This window comes from Dreissena polymorpha, chromosome 7 (assembly GCF_020536995.1).
Source record: "Dreissena polymorpha isolate Duluth1 chromosome 7, UMN_Dpol_1.0, whole genome shotgun sequence".
Classification (NCBI taxonomy): domain Eukaryota; kingdom Metazoa; phylum Mollusca; class Bivalvia; order Myida; family Dreissenidae; genus Dreissena; species Dreissena polymorpha.
Genome location: NC_068361.1, coordinates 41988601 through 42015743, shown reverse-complemented (window position 1 = coordinate 42015743; position 27143 = coordinate 41988601). Strand labels below are relative to the sequence as shown.

General features: G+C 33.7%; 1 protein-coding gene and 1 long non-coding RNA gene across 5 annotated transcripts in view; one reads left to right on the top strand and one right to left on the bottom strand.

The window, feature by feature from the left end:
• LOC127837122 (uncharacterized) overlaps positions 1–27143 on the bottom strand; it is a 72426-nt gene that overhangs the window by 30821 nt on the left and 14462 nt on the right. The window contains exons 2-6 of one of the 3 annotated variants that reach the window (XM_052363955.1): positions 6130–6196; positions 5006–5081; positions 4272–4334; positions 3295–3412; positions 3061–3168 (exon numbers count right to left, since the gene is read on the bottom strand). In XM_052363955.1, the coding sequence (XP_052219915.1) occupies positions 3061–3168; positions 3295–3412; positions 4272–4334; positions 5006–5081; positions 6130–6196 (432 nt within the window). Of the gene's footprint in view, positions 1–3060; positions 3169–3294; positions 3413–4271; positions 4335–4933; positions 5082–6129; positions 6197–20012; positions 20166–27143 lie in introns of those variants that run through there. The other 2 variants (XM_052363956.1, XM_052363954.1) reach the window with 2 other exon arrangements.
• Positions 16815–19513, top strand: LOC127837125 (uncharacterized). 2 transcript variants are annotated; one of them, XR_008029117.1, is made up of 5 exons: positions 16815–17344; positions 17799–17875; positions 18071–18166; positions 18772–18853; positions 19145–19513. It is a non-coding gene; the product is annotated as an uncharacterized LOC127837125 (long non-coding RNA). The 2 variants fall into 2 exon arrangements; XR_008029118.1 differs by lacking the exon at positions 18071–18166.

Below are 27143 nucleotides of genomic sequence, written 5' to 3'. Positions count from 1 at the left end.
CACAAAAGCTCACCATGAGCACGTTGTGCTCAGGTGAGCTAATACTTTTGACCTTGAGAGTCAAGGTCATTTAAAGGTCAAGGTCAAATTCAACTTGCCAGGTACAGTACCCTGATGATAGTATAAAAGTATTTGAACTTTGAAAGAAATAGCCTTGCTACTTTGGAAGTAAAGTGGATCTTAACACAAAATTTAACCAAATATTCAAATTTACTTAGTCAAAAAAGGGCAATAATTCCGTCAAAATGCCAACCAGAGTTATGCAACTTGTCCTGTACATTCCCCTTATGATAGTTAGCAAGTGTTCCAAGTCTGAAAGCAATAGCTATGATACTTTAAAAGTAAAGTGGACCAAAACACAAAACTTAACAACATTTTCAATTGTTTAAGTATAAAGGGGACGTAATTCTGTCAAAATGCCAGTCAGAGTAACATAACTTTGCCTGCACAGTCCCCTTATGATAATTAGTGAGTGTTGCAAGTATGAAAGCAATATCTTTGATACTTTAGGAATAACATGGACCTAAACACAAAACTTGACCAAATTTTCAATTTTCTAAGTATAAAAAGGGCACATAATTCTGTTAAAATGCCAGCCAGAGTTATCTCACTTTGCCTTCCCAGTCCCCTCTTGATAGTAATTAAATGAACCAAGTTTGAATGCAATCGCTTTGACACTATGAGAAAAGTGGACCTAAACACAAAATTTAACCGGATGCCGATGCGGACGCTCAGGTGATGACAATAGCTCATTTTTTTTCAAAAAATAGATGAGCTAAAATTGCCCTGCCCCTTGTGCCCATGTTTTTCAACCAACCAGACCTATTTTTCAACACATCTAATATATCATTGGGACAAATCTTCTGACCAAGTTTCATGATGATCGGACAATAAATGTGGCCTCTAGAGTGTTAACAAGGTTTTACTAAAGCCATAAAAGGAAAAATGCCCTGCCCCCTGGTGGCCATGTTTTCAACCGACCCAAACCATTTTCAAAGTCGTCCAAGATATAATTAGGATTAATCTTCTGTCCAAGTTTCATTAAGATCGGACAATAAATGTGGCCTCTAGAGTGTTAACAAGGTTTTACTAAAGCCATATATAGCCATAAAAGGAAAAATGCCCCGCCCCCACGTTTTTATAACAACCGGACCCATTTTCAAACTTTTCCAAGATATCATTGGGACAATTCTTTTGACCAAGTTTCATGAAGATCTGACAATAAATGTGGCCTCTAGTGTGTTAACACGGTTTTACAATAGCTATATAGGGAAAAATGCCCCGCCCCCTTGGCGGCCATGTTTTTGAACCCACTGGAATCACTTTCGAACTCATCCAGGATATCGTTGGGACAAATCTTCTAATCAAGTTTCATGAAGATCGGAAAATAAATGTGGCCTCTAGATTGTCCAAAAGGTTTTACTAAAGCCAGATATATAGCCATATAAGGAAAAATGCCCTGCTCCCGGGTGGCCATGTTTTAATAGCAACCGTAACCATTTTCGAACTCGCAAAGATATCATTGGGACAAATGTTCTGACCAAGTTTCATGATGATCAAAAATGAATGTGGCCTCTAGAGTGTTAACAAGGTTTTACTATAGCCATATAAGGAAAAATGCCCCGCCCCCTGGCAGCCATGTTTTTCAACCAACCGGCATCATTTTCGAACTCGTCCAAGATATTATTGGGATGAATTTTCTGACCAAGGTTATGAACATATGCCAATAAATGTGGCCTCTAGAGATAAAAAGGTTTTACTAAAGCCATATAAGGAAAAATGCCCTTCCCCTTGACAGCCATGTTTTTCAAGCAAACTTAACTATTTTCTAACTCATCCAAGATATTATTGAGACCAATCTTTGGACCAAATTTCATGAAGACTGGACAATAAATGTGGACTCAACAGTGTTAACAAGGCAAATTTTGACGCCGCACAACGGACAAAAGTCGATCACAAAAGCTCACCATGAGCACATTGTGCTCAGTTGAGCTCAAAAACAACACATTTCTTATTCCAAAGTTTTTTTCAACAATTCTGATTAATGTTATTTAGGTTCTGAATCAGTTCTATAATTACCGGTATGTCATCTATAATTGCTGCATGCATATTGGTAATAATCTTAGCTTACCAACCACTATCAGTACCATACGGCATTTCAAATAAAATCAAGATAATAATATACATTTTTGTCTTTTTTGTGAACTGTTTAGGCAGTGGAAATTAAAAACTAAAAATAATTTTTATTCATTTTTTCAGTGCAAATCTGAAGAACATCTTATCAATTGGGGAAGGCCAACGGCTTGATTTAAATAAATTTGGGTACGAACAACTGTTCAATTAATTTCATTAACCATGTGACCCCCATGACATGGCCAGTTTAAACTATTAAAGCATAATTTGAGCAAAATTAGTAATTGGCCTTTTCAAAGTTCATTCATATCTTGAACCTGGGCTAAAAACTTGTAACCCCTGGGGCTTGGCAGGGTCAAGATATGAATGAACTTTGTAAGGGACAATTCTCACAAACTAAACATATCAAATCTAAAGGCCTTGTTGTTTCCGAGATGTAGATTTGAACAAACTAAATACAGGTCTGTTAAAGGATGTCACATAACAAATATAAAACCTCTGGATTTTGACATCTTTGTGTTAGATTTGAAATTCATTTTGCTATATAAGTCTATACAAATTATGTGACCCATATAGTGAGGCCAGTTTTGATCCCTGGGGCATAATTTTAACAAAATTTGAAGAGGTCAAGCATACAATATTACATAACAAATATTATACCTCTGAACCTTGCAGTTTCTGATGAGTTTTTTTTTTTAATTATTTAAAAATATTCTTACCCCTTACGACCAACATGTTTGTGTAGCGGACGAAAACAATTTGAACAACTTTGAAACAAGGAATGCACTCAAGGATCATTTGTTTGAAGTTTCTTAAAAATCTCCCAAGCGGTTGACTATGTGCTCAGTTTATGTACAAATAGCATAAAAACAAATATATAATTACTTTTACTATTAATATTACTTTTTAAATCTTATGTAAATGTACCTTTTTCCTGACAATTTCCTTTGTCCCAACATGAAGTAATTCGACCGTCCCAAAAGAACCTTTTCCAATTATTCTGGAATGTTTTGACTCATCTTCACCACGCCTTTCCTAATAATAAAAATACAAATGCTATTAATTATATAATAAAATTCCATTCAAAAGAGGACTATTGGTAAAATATTGTTTTTTACTCTAAATTCAAAAATACTTTAATTGCGGTACACAAATAATTACTTTCAAACTGATAAAAGCTTCTTCATCATTTATAACTCCTCCTTCCACCCCTCTTGTCTCTTTCTCTGTATTTTCAGCAAATTGTATGATCTCGTCATGTGTACCTTTTGATATTTCTCTGAAAAATTATGAACAAGAAACCATTTCAATGCTCATATAAATAACATTAGAGATACATATAAGATGCATAACCAACAAAACTGTTTTTGTGTGTCAGATTTTAAAAAAGCAATTTTTTTAATTAACAAAAGACGGATATATAAGTGATAGGCTTCCTTCTGATTTCTGTCAAAATACATACAATGACAAAGTTATATTTAAGCATACTTGTAGATAGTTACTCATTGTGTAATTCTGATAATTCATAATGTCATATGTATATATCAATGAGTATTAAACTATTTTAAATGTACAATGTATGCTTGTTTACTGATGTCTGCATTCGATTAGAATTAAATATATTATTAAACACTGAATGTGTTAAAGAACCCATCAGTTTAAGTACTTTACCAATTGAAGAGAGATACCAACTAGGTTTACATGCCAGATCTACCAAAATATAGAATGAAATAGAAGTGCTTATCTATAGATGTCTGAGAGCCAATAAACTGTGTCTAACTCTTAACCCTTAACTCTTAAATCAGCAACACACACGGGTTAGCAAATACCACCATACTGATTAATGTACAACTTGTGTTAAGTTGTGTTTTAAGGTCATTCAAATATTTTATACATCCACCCCATCATTAGAAGAATGGTGAATATGCTATTATGGAAGTGTTAACCTTGTTAACGCATTTACAGTAAAGTGTGACTGAATACATAAGTTCATTAAACGGAATTGTACATAAATTGTAACCTGTCAAAACATGAGGGGCAATTTGGTCATGTGCACATATTTATTCTTATTTCCTCTACTGAGAAAAATATTAATCGTTTGAACAGTTAAATAAGCAGGCTCTTAGAGGTACTGATACAGCATGTTAGGTGCACAGGGCAAGCCCTCATCCCCATGTTCAGCATCCTCTCCAGGTAATGAACAGGGGTGTCAATTGGCCCAAATTTGAAATCCGGAAAATTAAGCCGTAGGATAAAGGAAAGAGAGGGCCCAACCCCCCGAGCCCTAGCTTATTGTTCTTTTTTTATAGTCTTTCTAGGTGCAATTTCTGGTGAGTACAATGCGAAATATTATTAACCAAACCATCCGTAACACCGCAGGTGTATTTGTCATTCTAAACAAATGATATTAAGAACTTCGAAATGTAATTAACAAACCAGCGTATCCGAAAACGACTGTCCGAAAACATGTCGCGATACATCATTTGCAAATGAAATAAAATATGCATATCGTTTTACTGCAGAAAATGAAAACCAGTAACCTAGCAAATACGCAGTCAATATATAATTTGATTAACATATTGTTTTAAAATATGATATTGCAGTGCTTTACTTTGCCAGTGCCTGCTCATGTCAGTGCCAGCCGCTTACCAATCAGATATCAATAAATAAAATCGGTACCAAGCGCAAATGTCCGGAATGCCGACGATGCTATAATATTCATTCTGAAATGATGCCGCACTAAAATAATTTTGTCCCTACCCTCACCCGCCTTAAACAAACTCATCGGATTTACATTCACCTCAAAATCAACCCTGGACGGCTCAAATCCGGATTTCCGGAATAATCCGGAAAATTGACACCCCTGAATGAAGGTCCTGCGTCAAACGCTTTTCCATCAGATCTTTGGACAGATGCAGACGGTACGCTTGGTGTGGGCAACTGATTTGCTGTAATAAAGCAATTGGTATCCACTTGCATAGCAATCAACAATTAACGATTTTTATCAACAGCGTTTATAACTACAGATATTGTTTTACAATGAACATAATTTCAAAAGTTAAAAACAAATGTGTCTCATTAAACTAAATTCTACTTGTCATTATTTGTTTTAATAGAATGTTAAGTAGATCAATAACTGATAAAAAATATAATAGTAAATATCTCAGTTGATCGAACAGTGGAAAGCAATGGAGGTTGTTTGTACACAAAAAAATGTTTGATCGTCAGTTTCCAATTATAAAACATTTTAAAGAGCATGCCTTCTAGTATATTGATGTTTAATTTAATGAATTATGCATACACATAACAGCATAGTGACACACTGTGGATATTTCTTTTAAGTCTGAAGATTCACAACACGTCTCAGAATTTATTTTTTTTAAGTGTTGCTAGGACACAGATGCCTACACATTCTATACATACAATACATACATTATGATGGTTTTCATTTAGACCAAGTATTTTACAATCCAACAATATAATTTAACAAGTTATGTCTGAGACAGGAATTTTTCAAATATGACATTTGACCTCTAAGTTTGGCCTTGACATTTAAGGTAAAAAGACAGGTGTTACATGCCTTATGTTTTCTCATGATGGCTAACATTAATGCCAAGTCATTTTTAAATACATCAATACTTTACAAAGTTAGGGCTGTGACAGGCATTTTTATTCTGTTTTATGAACAATTTCGTTCTTTGACCATAAAGTGACACTTTGATCTACAAGGTAGGTAGACTGTTATTACATGTACCAGGTTATCTTATAATGGTTAACGATTGTAATTTCTTATTTTTAAACTCCATAAATATATAACTAAGAAAAAAACATTCACTAGGACACTATCAGATATTATCGGTATGTCTGAAAACGAACAAAACTGTTGACAGGTGACAAGTAAATGCCATTAGGTTAAGTCATTAAAATAATTGACCAGATATTACCCAATAAACTTTAAAAAGGCTATGGTTAATTGCAATATATCACGGTACTTACCGGTACAGTTTGACTTCAGAGAAATTTGATCTGACCCGTCTGAGAGGTTGTTGTTTGACATCTCGATCTGCAAAAATAAAAGAAACTTTAATACGACAAGAGCACCGCATAACGGGTGCCAACGCTCTGCTGCGGGTGCAGTTTTGAATAAATTAATGCTTGTCAGAATTGTTTTAGAGGTCACATCAACCTTGACCTTTGACCTATTGAACCAAAAATGTGTGTGGCGTGTAGAACTCATCAAGGTACATCTACATATGAAGTTTCAAAGTTGTAGGTGGAAGAACTTTGATTTTAGAGCCAATTTTAAGGTTTTAGCACGACGACGGCGGACGGCGGACGAGCTGGCTATGACAATACCTCGGGTTTTCGCCGATAACAGCCGAGCTAAAAATAAGAACATCCTTATTACTCTGATTGAAGTTTTAATGCTTGTTGAAGGAACAGTTTAACCCTTTACCACTTAAATACGTATTTTAACGCCTCTGTAGTCCCTCAGAAAGTTAAATTTAATTTAAGACTTTTCTAACTAGTTTCAAGTATTAAAGGCTTCCTTTCTAACCCTTAGATACTGATAAGCAACAAACAGCATAAGACCTGAACAGTTTGCGAGTTTTTACATAGCCATTTTCAATTTGCTTCTGAGTGGAAAAGCGTAAAACTAAATTATAATTTACCAAGGCTTTAAAGAACTCAAATCAGTGTGGATACATCAAATGTTGAGTAAAAACGTTAATCTAGTATATATCGAGAAAATAGATGAACATAAAGTATTAAGTCACAGTGCTGTAAAAAGTGAGTGCTATTTTCTAAAATTGTCCCAATATCTGTAGCTACTTAAACAAGTTTACATGTATATACGGTATATGCCGTGTATTGAAATAAATTTGACAGCTAAGTGATACATAAAAAAGAAAAAAAGGGAATATACTATGTCTAAAATTAAAAACAAAATTATTATAATGCTGCTGATGCTTCCAGTAGTATTAGTAGTAGAAGTAGTAGAAGTAGTAGTAATAGTAGTAGTAGTAATAGTAGTAGCAGTAGTATGAGTAGTAGAAACTTGACAATCGCGGTTTGAAAGTACCACTAGTAGTAGTAGTAGTAGTAATAGTAGTAGTAGTAAAAGTAGTAGTAGAAGTAGTAGTAGTAGTAGTAGTAGTAGTAGTAGTAGTAGTAGTAGTAGTAGTAGTAGTAGTAGTAGTAGAAGTAGTAGAAGAAGTAGGAGTAGTAGTAGTAGTAGTAGTGGCAATAGTAGTAGTAGAAGTAGTAGTAGTAGTAGTTGTTGTAGTAGTAATAGTAGAAGTAGTAGTAGTAGTAGTAGTAGTACTAGATACTTGATAATCGCGGTTTGAAAGTATCACTAGTAGTAGTAGTAGTAGCAGTATTAGTAGTAGTGTAGTTGTAGTAGTAGTAGAAGTAGAAGAAGTAGTAGTAGTAGTAGTAGTAGTAGTAGTAGTAGTAGTAGTAGTAGTAGTAGTAGTAGTAGTAGTAGAAGTAGTAGTAGTAGTAGTAGTAGTAGTAGTAGTAGTAATAGTAGTAGTAGTAGTAGAAGTAGTAGTTGAAGAAGTAGTAATAGTAGTAGTAGTGGAAGTAGTAGTAGTAGTAGTAGTAGAAGTAGAAGTAGTAGTAGTAGTAGTTAGGGCTGCAACAATATACCGGTATATCGGTATATATCGCAATACGCAATCTGCATATTGTATTGCGATATGATTTTCATCATACCGGTACGAAAATTTTACAAAAATTCATTCACATTTCGTCCAGAAAAGCCATCCGAAATAATGATAAAAAGGTAAACAAAACAAAGCAGTGTAAATTATTTTTTACGTAAAAAAAGCATTCTAAAAAGTGTATTATACGGAGTAGCGTTGTTACATGGGAGCATTCATTCGATGCTTTTGAACAGATTATCGTTGAATTAATTGCGCACAGCTGTAAATGTTTCGTTCGATTCTGATTTGAGCATTATTTGTAATCCGAATTTCGGAAACACGCTTCCAAATTTGAATGCTAACGCGACAATAAAAAATTATAGCGTCAAATAAAAAGTGCTTTATCCTTTGTCTCAATAAAAAGCGCGCGAAAATTATACAGACATGTAGAACGTCGCATGGAAAGTATGGGTGTATTTTGTGTTGTATAAAAACGGGAACATCACGTCAGCTGAATTACGCGTGTTCAGTGGGAAAAACGCCCCGGTTGGACGTTATTTCATCACATCTTTAAATAGTAACAATTGCAAAAATGTATTTGATACTTAAGAAAATTTGCAAATGTTTTTGTTTCTTATTATTCTTGAGCACATTTAAAGTAAATATTTACCAGAATTTGCTTTAAAATTGGAATTTATAGGATTATTGGGTAATTGGCAAGTTATAATTTTGGTACAAGTTAGCAATATATTGCGATATATTGCAATACGGGTTTTTGAACTGACAATATATTGCAATACGGTTTTTGGCGTATTGTTGCAGCACTAGTAGTAGTAGTAGTAGTAGTAGTAGTAGAAGTAGTAGTAGTAGTAGTAGTAGTAGTAGTAGTAGTAGTAGTAGTAGTAGAACAAGTAGTAGTAGTAGTAGTAGTAGTAGTAGTAGTAGTAGTAGTCGTAGAAGTAGTAGAAGTAGTAGTAGTAGTAGTAAAAGTATTAGTATTAGTAGTAGAAGTAGTAGAAGTAGTAGTAGTAGTAGTAGTAGAAGTAGTAGTAGTAATAATAGTAGAAGTAGTAGTAGATACTTGATAATCGCGGTTTAAAAGTAGCACTAGATGTAGTATTTGTGGTAGTAGTAGTAGTATTAGTAGTAATAGTAGTAGTAGTAGTAGTAGTAGTAGTAGAAGTAGTGGTAAAAGTAGTAGTAGTTGTAGTAGTAGTAGTAATAGTAGTTGTAGTAGTTGTAGTAATACAGTTGCATAAATGGCAAGAAGCAGTTTAAAGCACGTGAAACCGGTGCTCGCAACCAAAGGTGTCAAGTGATATATATATATATATATATACTGGCATGACATGTGATATGATACTGCGATGTGACAAAATCCACCTTATGGTAAAATATTTGGATTTTGAGTTTTATACTTTTTCGAGTAGTTCAATGATTTCTGATTACAACGGTATGTCTACTTTGTTAATGTGTTCAATATTGATATTGATATGAACTTTTATAAAATATGTTGTTACCATTTTTGCAAAGCGACGCCGCAAAATTACTGAGGTTATTCATAAAATAATTTAAAATATCAACCGACAGCAGGGGTTTTTCAGCACTGTCTGCGCCTCCGGGAAACGGATGCATTCCCAAAGCAAACAGACCCGTTCCCAATCGAATTTTGATTGCGTTTTTCCCAATTCCAAAATAGATAATCTTCCAAAATCGTAAAAAGTAAACATAATTTATATCGAAAGAGTGACTTCCCTTCCTTCGCGACGTAATAAAACCTTTAGTGACACAGATTTTTTGGTGTATTTGCCGGATGCATTTACTCTCAGCGATGACGTTCGAACTGTTCCGCATTATACAAAAGAGTATTTAGAGCCGCACAATACACATTCTATACCATATCTGTAGACGCTTATTTTCAATCATGGCTTCGCACATTAGTAAATATAATATTAAAAAACACGAAAAATAGACGCTAAAGGATGTGTAACGACATCATTGATGTTTTCGAAACGCTCAGAATCTTCCGAAATTACTGCCGCGAGTAACCCTGAACATACAGGCTCGGACGATACGCAGCAAAATGTAACAGCAACAGAAGTAATGCCAGGGCTGTCAATCACAAAATCTGCAAATGAATGCTCAGAGCCTTGTAAGAAAGTTGTAGTTCAATCGTCATTTAATACAATTAAAGAATTAAATGAAATACCCATGGCTCTATTTTAGCTCGGCCAAAAATGTTGCTGTAACTTGTGTTTGGGCAGTGTTTGTTTTGCATGGGTTTATATAAAGAAAAATGTTATACCACAGACTTATTTAACGCTTTCCCCGATAGATGCGTGTAATCCCGAGTCTATCGATTCCCCGATACATGCATTTATTACCGTCTCTATCGATTACGGCATACATGCGAATTTGTCCTTGTCTATCCATTACCCGATAACAGGGCTCAACATTAACAGTTGTCCTATTGCCCCTGGCAAGTAAAAGTTGGGTCCGGGCAAGTTATTTTATAATCTAGTTGTCCGCCCGGGCAAGTGCAAAAAAGAACAAAGAGCATTTAATTTAGACTTTAATTGCAGTAATCATTTTGTTAAATGTTCAAAATAAAAAAGGTTTTGTGGTGTATCATCTTGATCTTTATTAAAAATTATGAGATTTACAGTTAATGTGATATTTCATGTTTGGGCAAGCAGCTTTACGTTCAGGGCAAGTAGATTTTCTAAGTACTTGCCCGGCAGGGCAAGTTGGTTTTTCAGTTAATGTTGAGCCCTGCGATAATCCCGTATATTCCCAATGTCCATTTTTAAATGCAAATTCTGATTGATATTGACGACAAAAGTGCTTAAAAAACTCATTAACACAAACATCGGACATTTTTCTAAAGTATCACATGAATTTCGGCATATGTTTATATTTAAAGATCTGATCAAATAGGTGTCCAATCGGTACAAGGGTAGTCCAACACGCGTAAATAACTTAATGTGGTGTGCGCGCATCGTGTACAGTTAATGTTCTGTTACAAATTGTAGCCAGAAATAAATACATGTATATGCCCATGATATTTTCGTGCCAAGTCTTTGTTTGGACAAAAAGCGTGCGAAAATAGGCGTGAGTGTATTTATTTAAACACAAAAACTGCTTAGCGCAGACAACAATGTAAAAGCTTCGTATTGAATTTCCATTTAAGTATCGGGGTATCTTGCAAATGATTTATACATTTCCTTGAATAAAATAAACGCTGTATCATTATCATTTTTTAGTTCGTTAAATATTGCAACAATTATTGTACTGTATCTGATTGCACACAAAGTGCCGTGTGCAGTTCATGAATATTCTTTTACAACGACCAATTAACAGCGTCATCTATATTTAGATTTTATGCAATATGTACAAGTCATTTTCTGGAAATTTGGGAGAAAGTAAAAGTGATTTTTCGAAAATAAACCGCTTTTTTTCCATTTAATTTGTCATAATTATTTATATTTTATGTTGTCTGTGTATGTTTGTTTGGTTCTCATTTATCTTATGAAAATTAATATCGTAATGATAATGTTTAAAGCAAGTCCCATTTCCGAGATCATTTACGAGAATTACTTCGATATATTTACTGACATATAAAATAATGGTTTTGACAGACGACACGTGCTTATCTAAAGATATTATCGCTGCTTGATTGAGCAATAAAACAAAGACGCCGTCGGCGGTTTTCAGTAGGCCTTTTGTACTGACCAACATAATAATTAATCATGCATTAATTATCTAACATTTAGGGATAAAACACACTGGATACTAGACACTGGGCCATAAAACGCAATCGCGGTGGCTATTTTCAGTAGCACATGTGCAGGGTTCGACACTAAGGCACGTCCGACAGACATTGTCTAGTAAGATCGGTGGTCGGGCTAGTAAAACTGTGGGCTAGCTTGTCCGACTGGTCGTACATACAAAATCTATACTGATTCATATAACTATAACTAACCGAAAACCTTTTTCTTTTAATGTGTAAAATAACTATTGTATCCATTATTTACATCAGAACAAAACTAGCGTATATAAATAAACGCGGAGCATTCACATGATTGATCGCTATTTTTAGACGCGAAGGAGAGCTTCCCGCAGAAATAGCTTGTTTCCATTGGTAAAGTTGTCATGAATATTTACCCTTTGCATGCTGGGAAATTTGTAGTCTGCTAAAATGTGGTCTGCTGAATTTCTAAAATTAGCATTTTCTTCAATTTGTTTCAAAGAATACTATCAAAATAGCAAACAGTTTGGATCCAGATGAGACGCCACGTTCTGTGGCGTCTCATCTGGATCCAAACTGTTTGCAAAGACCTTCAAAATTTGGTTCCAGCACTGAAAGAGTTAATGATTTTCTGCAGTGTCGTAGAACTTTACATCATGTTTTTACGACTTCTGTCGAAAATCGGTATTGTCAATGTAAACATTTTGGCATAGCAGACGAGAGAATGTAATTTAAAGAATGGCTTTGTTCAAGATTGGATTTTCGTCCGACAAATAAGTTAATAAAGAAGAATCCGACGGTAAAACTGACACAGATTATGATGGAAAGGGCCTTGGAGCTGTGGTAGCATGGAGCACAGCGGTCAAAGAGGCCAGAATTTGATAACGTTTAATAAATGTCACTTGCTGTACAGACATCATTTGTTTAACTGGTGATAAACAGTGAAATTACAACAAACAATTTATGTTGTTAAATAGTTCTATTTTATGTTTTACTCTGTGCATCAAAATAACTTTCTTGTGTTCACTAATTATTTTCTGATAAAACCTGATTAAACAGTTACACGACACAATTCTGTTTATTTGCTTTGTCATTTATGGTCTAGTAGACATCAGATTCGGGCTAGCACATTTTAAGAGGAACTGGTCCGATGGTCTGGCAGTAAAAAAGTTAATGTCGAACCCTGATGTGTCCAGAAACTAACGAGTTTGGGTAATAAAGCACAGAGATTATGATCGTTAAACTGCATGGAGTCTGAAATTAAACAAAATGCAGACAATTCAAAAGATTAATCGCCGAATGTTTCAGTATACAATTCAATATTTTAAGGTGGGGTTCTCACTGCATTTCCTGTTGCATTCGCATACGCTTGTATTACTTGTTATATCCTCGTATTATTTATTAGAATACAGACTTAAAATGTATATAAGAAGGGAGAATTTATTTCTCTACAATATTTACATTGACACAAATGATGTAAAATGCAAGCAACTAAGAGAAAATTAAGCCCAAACAAGACAGGTGTAACAGTTGAGAATTTTTCCATTATTTTCCCAATAACCCTATTGAGATGGTGTAGTCAGGCTTATCAGCTGTATATGGAGTCACTGTTATCAGAACAGCAGGACTGGTATTGGCCTGGAGTGGCAGATCAGATAAGAAGTTTATCGGGGAAAGGGTTAAGCATGATTAATTCAATTTTTCCCCCCCAAAATGAGCCGTTTCACGAAACAAAAAGTCCCAAAATGGGCAATTTTGTCGATACAAAATTACCAATTTGGTTAGACTCCTTTTCCCAAAGTAGGCAGAAAAACCCCTGGACAGGCATGACCGACGCGTTTCTACAAGATCTGAATTATATACTTGCGTTCAATAACTGCAGGTTGGCCTTCCTATATAACACAGGATAATGGGTTATCATTTGAAATAAAATCGTCTTTTTGTATTTTCTTTAGCACAAATACCTTCCTTTAAACAAACGCGCTGCCAGCCTGGAGGCACGCCGATGTCAAGTGCAGGGCTTTTTTTAAGCGGCCCGTGCCGGGTTAAAATCGTCGCGGGCAAGTGATTTTCCAAAGTAGATAGTCTGCCAGGCAAGTCCGTTTCGTATTAGCATACTTGCGGTATTTTTTTTTCGACTTTTCCCCTTGTATCTATTTATTTTCTTTGGGTCAATATATTTGTTTATCAAGTACAAGTAAAACGAGATTTGATTGGTCGCTTGCATTGTATAAGCCAATCTAAACGCTCAAAACAAGTTCTACTCGGCAGACGTTTCAACATGGCGGACGGTAGCGTCCAGCCGATCTTTTCTATTTTTAATAAAAGTAACTCGAAACACTCAAAGGAACAAACCAAAACAACCGAAAAAGAAAGGAAAAAAATACAGTCAAACCTGAATTCAGCGGTCAGTCAAGGGAAATGATCAAAGTGACCGTTGTCCACAGGTGACCGTTGAATTCAGATCACAATTTTAAGAAGGTTGGTCAGTTGGTAGTATTACTACGTCGTTAGTCTCGTTACCCCACCCAGTCGTTTGCATACAGTGTAAAACAAAAACTCATTGCATTAGCAAAGCATAATAACAGCATTAACTTACGCGTGTACATTGAATAATAGAGAATAATATCTTTTAGATTGATTTAATTTCATATTGTTAAATTAAAGCAATGACTTTATCAACGCTGGTATAATTGTTTACTCATGCATCTCATTCATTCAGTAAATAAAGCTTGTCACGTTCCGTTGACATCACGTCCGTAAAAGTCTAACAAGAGTGCCAAACTGTCACAAGATACGCCCGTTCGAAGGTTTTGGACACCATGCTCAATGCTTGAAATGCACTAAGTGACCTCAAGACCTAGTTATTGACTTGGCATGACCCATATTTGAACTTGACCTAGATATCATTTAGATGTAACATCTGACTAAATTTGGTGAAGATCAGATGAAAACTACTTCAATTAGAGAGCGGACACCATGCTAAATGCTTTAAATGCACCATGTGACCTCGTTTTTGACCGGGCATGACCCATATTCCAACTTGACCTACATATCATCTAGACACAACTTGTAACCAAATTAGGTGAAGATCAGATGAAAACTACTTCAATTAGAGAGCGGACACCATGCTAAATGCTTGAAATGCACTAAGTAACCTCGTGACCTAGTTTTTGACCCGGCATGACCCATATTTAACCCTGAGCTACATATCATATAGACACAACTTTTGACCAAATTTGGTGAAGATCGGGTGAAAACTAATTCATTTAGAGAGCGGACACCATGAAATCCTTGAAATGCACTAAGTGACCCCATGACCTAGTTTTTGACCCGGCATGACCCATATTCCAACTTGGCCTAGATATTGTCTAGACTCAACTTCTGAGCAAGTTTGGTGAAGATCGGATGAAAACTATTTGAATTAGAGTCCGGACAAAGTGGCGCCGTTGAAAATGCACTAATTGACCCTATGACCTAGTTTTTGACCCGGCATGACCCATATTCGAACTTGGCCTATATATCAACTAGATGCAACTGCTGACCAAGTTTGGTGAAGATCGGATGAATACAATTTGAAATACAGTCCGGACAAAGTGGCCCCTTTGAAAATGCACTTATTGACCCTATGACCTAGTTTTTGACCCGGCATGACCCATATTCGAACTTGGCCTAGATATCAACTAGATGCAACTGCTGACCAAGTTTGGTGAAGATCGGATGAATACAATTTGAATTAGAGTCCGGACAAAGTGATGCCTTCCGCCCGCCGCCCGCCGCCAAGGGGTTTCACATAATATGTCCCGTATTTTATACGGGCGTATAAAAAGCGGATTCGGTGTCATAAACCGATAGTACTGTGTAATTGTACCATTCTAATTCAAAGAAATAGCGGTCATTTAATTTAGCAATAAATACTTTTAACAAGTCATAAACTCTGACATATTTTCTTTTGAAGATACCCCCACAATTAGCCCTGGAAAAGAAACCTTCTCAACACCTTATAATTTGTTTACTCGCAGCTGGCCGCTTTTATAATATCATAGACAATTACTGCTTTCAGACGCTTTAAACGCAAAATAGACGGACAAATAATCTGCTGTGTTTTTAATTTTCGCGACTCGAGACGACTGACTCGTGACCGTTGATTTCAGGTCAAACATGAATTTCGGAGTGGAATATAGTGGCCGTTGGCCGTTATGGTCAGGTGGCCGCTAAATTCAAGTGTAGTATAGAGTGTTTTTCGTCGGGGGGATTCCAGACTGACCGTTGTCTGCAGGTGACCGGTAAATTCAGGTGGCCGTTAGGTCAGTTTCGACTGTATATGAAAATGAATCACGAAAGCGTAAACTGTGAATAACTTGTATGTTACATATTCACAGTTCAAAATAGTGAGAAACTCTTCATTAAAGACATCATGATGATTTTCAATCTCTGAACAATCATTTTGACAGTACTATTTTAAACCCTCCCCCCTTTTAATCTATGCCATAACTTGTATAGATATAGTGACAAGTATATCGTTTTAAAATTTTAATAGTTATAAACTTTTCATATGTATTGTATTCAATAGTGACTATTCAATGAAATAAAACTGTCCAGATTTTGTTTTGTTGACAACTTTATATTATAAAAACGATTAGTATTTTATCGTTGATAAATTGAATATAGCTGAAATTAAATCTAGAATTATAATGCATGTGAATCAATGCTTTAAAGATGAAATGACAATAAAAAATTGACTTCAAAATAGGGCAACCAGTTTTTAATGAGGGCAAGTAGATGTTCAAAGTAACTTGCCCCCCGGGCAAGTGAGTGTCAATTTCTTATGTTAACCCCTGCAAGTGTTTGAACGTTACATTATGTAGCGTCAACCTAATAACACGTTGATTGTAAGATTCGTTGTGTTTTCCGCAGGCTAATCATGGGCGACACTTTCCGCCTTTATGATATTTTTCGTTAAAAGAAAGTTTCTTCTTATCAAAAATCGAGTTTAGATGGAAGAGTCGTCCCTGCTGCGGACTTCACGGTCTTATCTGGGAAGACACTTTAAGCCCTTTTAACAGAGCAAGGCTCATATCATATATGTTTTGTAGTTCAGACACGGCATGACTCAGTGCAGAGTAAGAATTATCATTTACTTGAGATTTTCAATAACAATGTAAGATGCATTTTATTATAAAATATAAAATAGAACGATTTGTTAAAAATAAAATCCTTCAATGTTAACCATAATTTGTCTCAATCCTTAACCACAAATTATCAGTTACAAATACTAGCAATAACCACGCACCTGCTATGCAAATTATTGCGCAATCGGTGTTCAGGCAAAAAGTTGACCGAAAAATGTGGGGTGTTTTTAACGCTTCACTACGAGCATGAAAGAAGTAATCCAAATGAAAAATTTGCATATGTGGGAGGAGATATGTCCAAATAAGCAGTATCTGACCTTGCCATGACCGGAAAATAAAAAATCATTGCTCAAAAGTGAAAGTAAAAAATTCGAAGGCCAATATTTTGCAGAAAGAAGGCAGATTCACTTGAAATTTAGCTTTTAATAAATCAATTATTGTGTTTTTTAATAAATTCTAACCATTTGAATCAGGTATATGCGCGTGAAATAATATATATTTATTTATTTCCAACACCACTATTCCTGTGCAGTAGAGTTACTCCCCTTTACGCGGAATTATTACATTGCTGTTACGGTGAATTCGTGAGCGATCTTTTGAGCAGTTTTACGGATATCCGTACGATAAACACAGTATTTGTTCGGCAGGAAGAGAAATCGTCTCATTTGGTATCGATGCAGGTATGAATTCACTTAAATCACCTAAATTATTGTGTTAATTATGTCAAAGAAAATCTGTTCCAGATCGTACCCGCGCCATGTCGTACCAGACTTGTCTTCATTTGTAACAAATGTAAAATGTAACTTCTGTGATTGATCATAATCATAAACTTAAAAGCTAAGTTACGTTATTAGTTTTAAGTTGATTATACATTTAGGGAGCATTATAATTCACACACCATCTCATTATTAGTTTTGTTAACGTGTTAAAACTGCTATAATTAATTTCAGTTCTTATTTCATTTACATGATTAATATACAAAAAATAAATGGATATTATTATATATAAAGGTTAGGTTCTAGAATTAACCTTTGCAAAATTGAGGATGCAATGCTAAGACTCGGTTATTATGTGTCACAGGTTTTGTGCATACCGGTATTGAAATTCTATTTTATTTACTTTTTTATTTTATAGAGAACATGACTGACAAAGATCTATTGGACAGTGATTATGATGGGATTTCACAAATACATGAGCACAGTTACATTGTGGTAAGTAACATTTTAAGCAGTTGCATGTTGAAGACATTGAATTTGATGGTTAACAATTATATCCTGAATTTAAACTTAATTATTTAATAATACAGAATATACACATGCCCCTACTGTAAGAAATAATATTATTGTTGGAAATGTACTTTGTAAGTATGATGACAAAAATATGTATGTGTCTGTTCATTTGCATAGATATAGGACTCTGACGAGACACAACCACCTTCACCTTTTGGTTGACAGGAATATTCCAGTGAAAGATCAGTTGTTAAACAGCCTTTTTGACAAACAGTATGTGTGACTGCATCTTATTATTAATTTTAATATTACTATTAAAATTAAATTGGAAATTACTTCAGTTGGCAAAGGAATTCCAGTTATTTCATCATATGGCGCTACATTAAAAAGATGACTTAAATGGATGAAATATTAAATGCCCTTACAATTGGCTAATTTTTATCTCAGCATGATTTTTTAGCAAACTTTGAAAAAAGAAACATTGAATCAGTAAAAGCTTGTAGAAAACATTTGCGGTTAAATGTTCTGTTCTTTCAGTTTGTCAGTATCACTTAATTAATATTTGCATGCAGTGCACTATTATATTTCAGCATCTTTGGAGTTCCTTTCATGAAGAAAACAAGCTCTTAATTAATGTATCGACAATGATTTACTAAATCCAAGAAGTTGTTTAAAGATATTGAGCTGTTACATACATTCGCCTATTATGAGTTCGAAACTTCTTACAGTAATTATTATAATATTTTTTTAATTATTTTATTATATGTTTATCTTTTTTTGAATAGGTGTGTGTTAAACTATTCTAACAAATAGTGTTTCTGTTTCATCTTACACAAGTATATAAGATTTAATTTAGCAATGCATTGTCGATCTTTCAGAATTCCTGGTGCTGCCATTCCTAATCAACCGACATATCAGAATTTTGGATAAGAATTCAGATTACTGGCTGCATATTCAACCGTAAGTGTTTTTTCTGTTCAATTTAACTGCTAGTTCATAAATAAAATTTTGTTTAAGAGAAATAATATTACTTAGAAAATGTTCTTAAATACCAGGTTGTATCACATTTGTATTGGGCGGGTGGGGCAGTTGTACATGTTTTGGATAATGTTTTTTTTTTAAATACTAACCAAATAAGTTTTTGTTTTTTCAACATTTATTCTTGTTTTGTTGTACATTATTTCAACTGTGATATTGAATCACATGCACATTTGCAATTTAGAAAAATCAACTTTTTATTGTCTATTTCAGGAATTTTTGGGTCCTGGGTTGGTGGGGGGTAACGTGTTTCAGACCAGAATCCTGCCGGACCATCCAATTGCAAGGACATCTAACATAGCTGAAATGTATCTGTAATGAATTATTAAAAGTTTGGATAAAAAATGTGTTCTTAAATCATTATTTTAAACAAATTATACACCCAGGTTGACTATTTTGAAAAAATGAAAAATGACAATTTTTACACATGGGATTTTTCAATGTTTCCGCATTCACTAACATTACTTTAGACAATGTAAGATAGACAAACCATACATATTTGGAAATGGTTTACTAATATCTATCAGAAAATGTATAATTTTACTGGGTTTATGTCAATTTTCAAAATCAGTGGTTATTGCTACAAATACTACAACATAAAAACACTGTAATCATTACAGATTCTGAATGTATTAAAAAAAACACAATTAAATCCAACTGTAACAAGAAATTATTTAAAATAACGATTAACGTTGTTGGTTTTTAATATTTTCTACAACAAATTAAATTAAAAAACAAATAAATGAGATCAAAAACAAAATGCCAGTCAATGGTACGAACGTACTGAGTTCGATATGAACAAAGTAAATGAAGTATTTCATATGCATTAAACATTACAACTATTGGTCATTTGACATTTAATATATACTTAGAAACACATTTAAGTACTTCGGTTGTGTTCATTTGCATTTGGTTTTACGTATATTGCAACATAAATGCAATAAATAGAGGCATTTTGACAGCAGACTGTTGAAACTCAGTACGAATTTCCACACGACCAATCTGAATGAAATTTGATAGTCTGTCTTGTAATGAATAAAGGGAAATCAACATACAAAATAACATAATTAAAATAACTTACAATTTGATTGCTATCGTTTTTCTAGGTTTATATGAAGTAATTGTTGAAGAAATCACGGTTATCGATCACGCTACCAGCTTAATCGAATTTTCCAATATGGCGCCGTTATTTCGATGAAAATTCCCAAACACGTGCTTTTTAATGTTAAATGCGACGTACTTTATATCGTTTCCAATTTATAATTCTGGTACCAAAAGAAAGATCAGAGCTATTTTTTTGTGATTTTTCAATGCAAAATAATAAAAAAACCATTATATGTTGAAGAAACTTTCATAGACTTTTGGACTACTTTTCGTCGCGTAGAATTAACATAGCACAATTTCGCGAATATCATCGGAAACGTTTTTCATTGGTGAACATAAATATATCAAGATCATTAATATTCAAATGGTTACCAGACAACTCGCCCCAAAGCCAACTCGCCCCAGGACAAGTCGCCCCGAAAATCTGGACAAGTCGCCCCAAATATATTGGACAACTCGCCCCAATCGAAAGACAACTCGCCCCAAATAAAAGACAACTCGCCCCAAATTAAATGACAGCGTGCAACAAAATATTTTGTCATATATATAATACTCTTTGTGAAAAAAATGTATTAAATAACATTTTTGACTTTAAAAGGAATGCTGAATACACAAAACGAATAATACATGGGGAAAAAAATAAAAATAGAAATGTGTTATATTCATAATTTTATTCATAATTTATAACAATTACAGACTCACGATACTAACATTTGTTTTTATTGAAAACATACAAAGCATCAATTTTAGCATATTAAATGAAATAAATAACACAGATTTATGAATGAAAAGACAATTCAAAATATTATCAAACATTTCCATTTATTAACTCATTTTAAAAATAATTTTAAAACACAGTTTGTTATGAGCCTTGATGAATAATATCAAACATTTCAAACATCCGTAATAATTAACACAAACTTTCACAAAATATTTTCAAACATTTCCAACATCTTTAATACTTTTAAAACATTACAAACACAGGTTGTAATGAGCCATGATGAATATTATCAAACATTTCAAACATCCGTAATAATTAAACACAAACTTTCACACAGAAACAAGCTTTTAAACACAATGGTTGAAACATTTCTAACAATCAGAAGAAAAAAACAACAAATGAGCAATAATTTATTTCAATTAAATCTAGCAACTTTCAGGCAGGCATTTGGTCCGTAAATGATGAATATTATCAAACATTTAAAAAATATAATAATGGTAAAACATTACAAACACACAGTAACTTTCACAATATGGGATGAATATTTTATAACAATTATACACATGTGTAAACGTATCTTTAAAGGACACATTTTTATTTATATGTTATACATGTTATTAGAGTTAAGCAGTCAAAAGTATATTTTAAAATGCCAATATGGGTGTAAGACTCGCGTTTCTGACTTGTATGTTTACATCTCGGGTACACCATATGTATGACACCTACTGTTTGATGTTATCTATTACAGTAATTGATAGAAAACACTTATTGATTAACACGTCTGTAATTCTCAATTAAAGGTAAAGTGTGGCAATCGTTATTGTTGTAGACAACATCGGCTCATGTTTGTATCTCGGGTACGCCCTATTTATGACACATATTGATTGATGTTATAATTTACACTAATTGACAATAATTGGTAATAAACACTACCGGGGTTAATAGAAGATCTATCAATATACAAAGATTCGTGCCAAATCTGAAATTTATACTTTATTAGAACATTTTAATACAGAAAAAGATTTAATTCAAGCACGTACACAGTATCTTTAAATAAGAATCCTTAAATGTTAAATGTTCTTTTTATAGGAAAGCTTAAATGTTATTTATCAATAGTAATAATAATTAACGTAATATATAATTGTTTATTAAAAGTTAGATCTCATATATAATAATTAACTTAATATATAATTGTTTATTAAAAGTTAGATCTCATATATTAAACTCGCATCGAATATGTTAAGAACATTCTCCGTAAGTAAACTAAATTCTATGAATCACATTTCCTTGACATGCTTTTTAATTGAAATATGTATAATGTTTATATGGCTATGTACTGATTGTATTCGACAATCAAATTGTGTGTCTGTCTGTCTTAACGATTTTTTTTATTATTCCGTTATCAGTTTAAAAATGATGGTATTAAGATGTTACTAAACAGTAAATACCCAACGCGCGGTCCAGCGCAGATTAATGCATCTGTCCGCTCGATAAATAATGTTATACACTAGGTATTCTGTGCATTTATAAACGCGTAAAATTCCTAGCAATACAGGTAAAGTCATTATTTTATGTGGATATCACAGTACAGTTAATAAATTTCTATATCTTCTAATCACAGCATACGAAATTTTATAATTCCGAAGTAATCTTATTTACTGAAATATGATCTACGGTAGCGGTAGCTAGAATGGTATTATAATGGGGCACTATTAAGTTCGCAGTAATATGTTCTTTAAATAGAGATAGTTTAATTAGAGGCGATAATAAAGTGTGAAGGTGGATATTAAGAAATAAGATTCATATTCGCATGACACTGGCAGTATACACGCATTTTCAATAAGAAGAGGCCAACATAGAGTACGATATTTACAATAACTCAATCAATTATGAAAAAATATTAATAAACATTATTGGTGGTAGCATTCGTCTTATTTGATAATATGTTGGTTCTGTTTCAATTTAAAGTTTAGCATATCCCGACAAACGAACCTTACATGTCAAACTGAACGGCTTTTTGTCAATTAACAGCGATATCTCAATAACCAATAGCGTCAGAATTACCACAACAAAATGCTGTTTTAAAAATATGTCAAGCACATACACTTAACAAACAATACGATATTTCTTTATTTGGTGTCGAGTTTTCACGCCTTTTTTGACAAAGTAATTATTTTTAAAATATGCGACTTATGTATATACATGAAGGATATTAAATAAAAGGTTAATGTAAATTCTTATCATAAATATAAAATGCACATTTTATCATAATATTCAATCATTTCAGCAGATAGTAATGTTCAATACTAAGGATTTATACAAACGTTTAAAATATATTTGTACTGACAAGTAAAAAAAACTGTAAACACATTCAATATTACACCATGAGCAATAGTTTAAAGCGGTATACATCACCCAAATAACGCAAAGATAACGGTCCAGTGACTTCTGACATTTATCTGAAAAGTTTTATGATCGTTATCAGGTCGTAAAACACATCTGTTATGTGTCACCGGATTAACGGACATTGGTTGATTACCCGATAATATGCAAGTATCCAACAATTTAGATTCATTATTTATGGGGAAACAAAAGCTGCCTGACCTAAAAAATGTAAGACACAACAAATAATTATATTATAAGTTTACTTACCAGAATCACAGCCTATGTGTTGCCATCGCTCGCAGGCATCGCAAGAAACAGCACGTTGCCTCTGCCCAACTGTCTTTCCACAATGTATACAATTTGCCACTTCTGCCATTGCAGAAACACAAACACAAAACTAACTAACACTAGAAAATTATTGTATCCGACATCAAATAAGCACATATATGTTTGAACACATGGCAGATGCACTGAAACCCACACAACTATATAGCAATCGTATTCCAAGTCACAAATAGTATTGTCCGACACAAACAAAACACATACTTTGGGCTCATTCAGATACCCTCTTTATATATAGTCAGCCCTTATAATTACTTTGCAAACAGCATTGTTGTCTGGTTAAGCGTGTTACCTTATTTATTCTTTAATCACGCCAAACTGTCATACCGTTTGTCTTATTAATCAATCTTTGACCAGACAATGAAAGCATGCCGGCTTAATTAATTTTCGTAAATTCACACGTTTTCAAAACATAACTAACACAAAGACATTCCATTATTCTTTAATTAAACCAAACTATCATACAAAATGTCTCATTAAACAATCTTTGAACTGAAAATGAAAGCATGCCGTCAAAATAAACGTTTAACATTTCACACGTTTTCAAAACAAGACGAACTAAATGGGGCTTATTTTAATAAACCCAATCATAAAAAAGCTAATAACAATTTATTACTAAAAGCAATCCGGTATGTAAACAATTATTGAATTACAAAGTTTTAACAATATGAAATGAAAAAAAAAACATCATACAACTACATTTCCTAAAAACAATAATCACGAATATTAATACATTAAACTTAACAAATTTTATATGAACAAAATTTCTATAATACTATATATAAGAAACAAAATTGGGGCGAGTTGTCTTTCGATTGGGGCGAGTTGTCCAACATATTTGGGGCGACTTGTCCAGATTTTCGGGGCGACTTGTCCTGGGGCGAGTTGGCTTTGGGGCGAGTTGTCTGGCTCCCATTCAAATGACCTTGTCAGGTCGCAAATGTGTTGTAAACAACCGGGTGTCAGCGCAGGTACTCGAAAATGCAGTAAACAAAGGAAATGGGACACAGACCAAATACCTATCAATATACAATATATGTATATTGATAGGTCTTTGCACAGACGTTGTACTTGAATCCAATATAGATTGTTAAGCAGCGAATATAAACTAAATATTATTAAAATTTATGATATATTAAAGAGAATTTATTTTTCTTTCAATCTGCATTTATATTATTTTGATTTTATTTAAGATACTTTATAAAAATAACTTGCAATGGAACCACTATGCAGATTAGCTGATTTTCTTAGATCTTTCACTGATAAGATAAGATCTGCTGGGGTTGCTAATATTAATAATATATAGGTTTCATTCAATCGTAATACACATACATATAATTAAATTTTGTTTAATCACAGAGGTTTGTGATATTAAAAATAGTACGACGTTGTGTCAGAAATAAAAGTATTGACGGTTGAGTGTTGATTTTCCATTAAAATGTAAACAAACTTATGAGTGTTATTATACTGTCCCAGTATAATATATTAATAAATGTGATATAAAAATACATATTCACTCGTGTATGTATTAACTTTGAAGTAAACACCCCCAGTGTGCTAATGTTTGTATCCCTACCGAGATGCATGCAAAATGCAAGTTCAAATAAGCCAAGCTTTAAAAAAAGTTTGTAGCTTTTAATTACAACTTCGCTGAAATGGTATATGAAATAAATTTTAACCTTTTAAATCTGCACGTATAGACAACAGCCCTAGCTGTATTTATCCAGGAAAGTTGGTTAGTCAGTTCGTTAAAACCACTACTATACTATAACACTTTCTTGATTTTCAGACTTTTTTTTTCAAAATTAAGGGCCATGGACAAGAGCGCTTCCACATGGTGTGGCCTGGATGTAGTCTAACATAAGTGCAATTATTCATTTAAAAAAATACTTGGAATGATTATTATATTGCACCTCATATGGTCACTATGTCAGACTATAACTGAACGCTCTTCATCCGCGAGACGACAACGCTTTCACTTTGTACAGAAGCAGTTATAAATTATACCATAACCGGTGTTCCTCGGTTATTAATGCTGACCTGAACAATGTAAACAAACGAGTCCTGCCGAGCGGATAAATTGCATTTGATTTAAAATGAAGGTAAATACTTTTGTTATTAATCTAACATACGTGTGGAACAATTTAACTATGAATAAGGGCATATAATATGTGAAAACGGGAGGTCCGTACCAATAGCAAAACTCTAGTGGTTTTGGCTATAAGTATGGATCCGTACCCCTAGAATAAACAATGTATAGTACCATATGGAATTATAGAAAAGATATGTTTTGTAGTTTAAGGGGACAGAACTTGAAAATTCGGGAAGAAAAGGGAATTTATTCACTTTGCACCTAGGCCACTCCAAATTGATTTGTTGGTCAACGGATTTTTAAAAAAAATAGTTGAATAGGCGAGGGAAAAAAAATCTTTAGCTATATTGATGCATATGTACATGACTTTTAAAGGAATATTTATGAACAACAGATACATTTGCATCAGATTTTCATCCGGGGACTCAAGAAAATATCATAACACACTTTATTCAAAAGGTTGATTCTTATTGGTTCTTATACAGCTGGGGCTCAACTAGAGCCAATCAAAAGACTTGTTGCATTATTGAAGCCTCATTGAGTCATTCGGTTTAACTCGGCGTACATCGGTACACTTTTGACTCGTACTTATCGTGATTAACGTATGCGTTAACGGATTCCTTTCAGCAATGCGTCCACTGCCGGACGCGCGGATATTTATTAACTGATTAGAATCTGTTTTGTTTTTACATAATCGTTGTTTGTACGAATATTTTTCATTTCAAAAGTTTTCTGTAAAATTCAAATCGTAAAAACGACCCTTATCTCTTGCACTGAGTAAAGTTCATTAAACATGTTAAATACTGAAGATGGCGTTCATGTCAATAATATTCATGATATTTCCATATGCGAGTGTGATTGTAAACACAAGTTTCTGAAAGCAGTGCGAAAAGGGGATTTACGCAAAGCCAATAAATCTGCGCAGATTTTTGTTAATATTGACAATAAACTGCATGTTTTCTTACCGTTAGTATCTGACAGTCCGTTGGTCACTTTGTGGAAGATCTTGCAATTAGTCCGTTTAAGTTATTATTGCCTTACACTTTTCAATATAAATTTATGAACTTTAAACAAAATAAGTAACTATCTAACTATTTAACTGACTAACACGCGCGTTTTTTTTCCCAATATCCGAGACATTTTACTTTCGCGCTTTGCCCTTAATGTCTGGCTTTTAAAGTTTACCGCTTTTTTTGCGAATACAATGACGTTTACATATGAATTGGCCAATGAAAATTTCGGCGGGATGACGTCAGGCGCCAAAACTGGCGCGTGGTTTTTCCCGGTATAGACCCAATGTGTCAACGCTGTAAATGCGCGCTTAGCATTGTGGGAAACGGACTATTTCCAGCATGGCGCCCGTAAACATTATGAACACGGAAATAAAAATAGTAATTAATTATTATCAAAAACAGGCCTCATCAAACCGGGTCAGCCATGATATATTCTTGGATGCAGTTTGTGCTTCAAAAGGAGCTACTATTCATGCCAGCCTATCGATGTTATATTCACTAATCACGTTGCAACGACGGTTATCTTCGAAATAATAAATACATATTTACAATTTA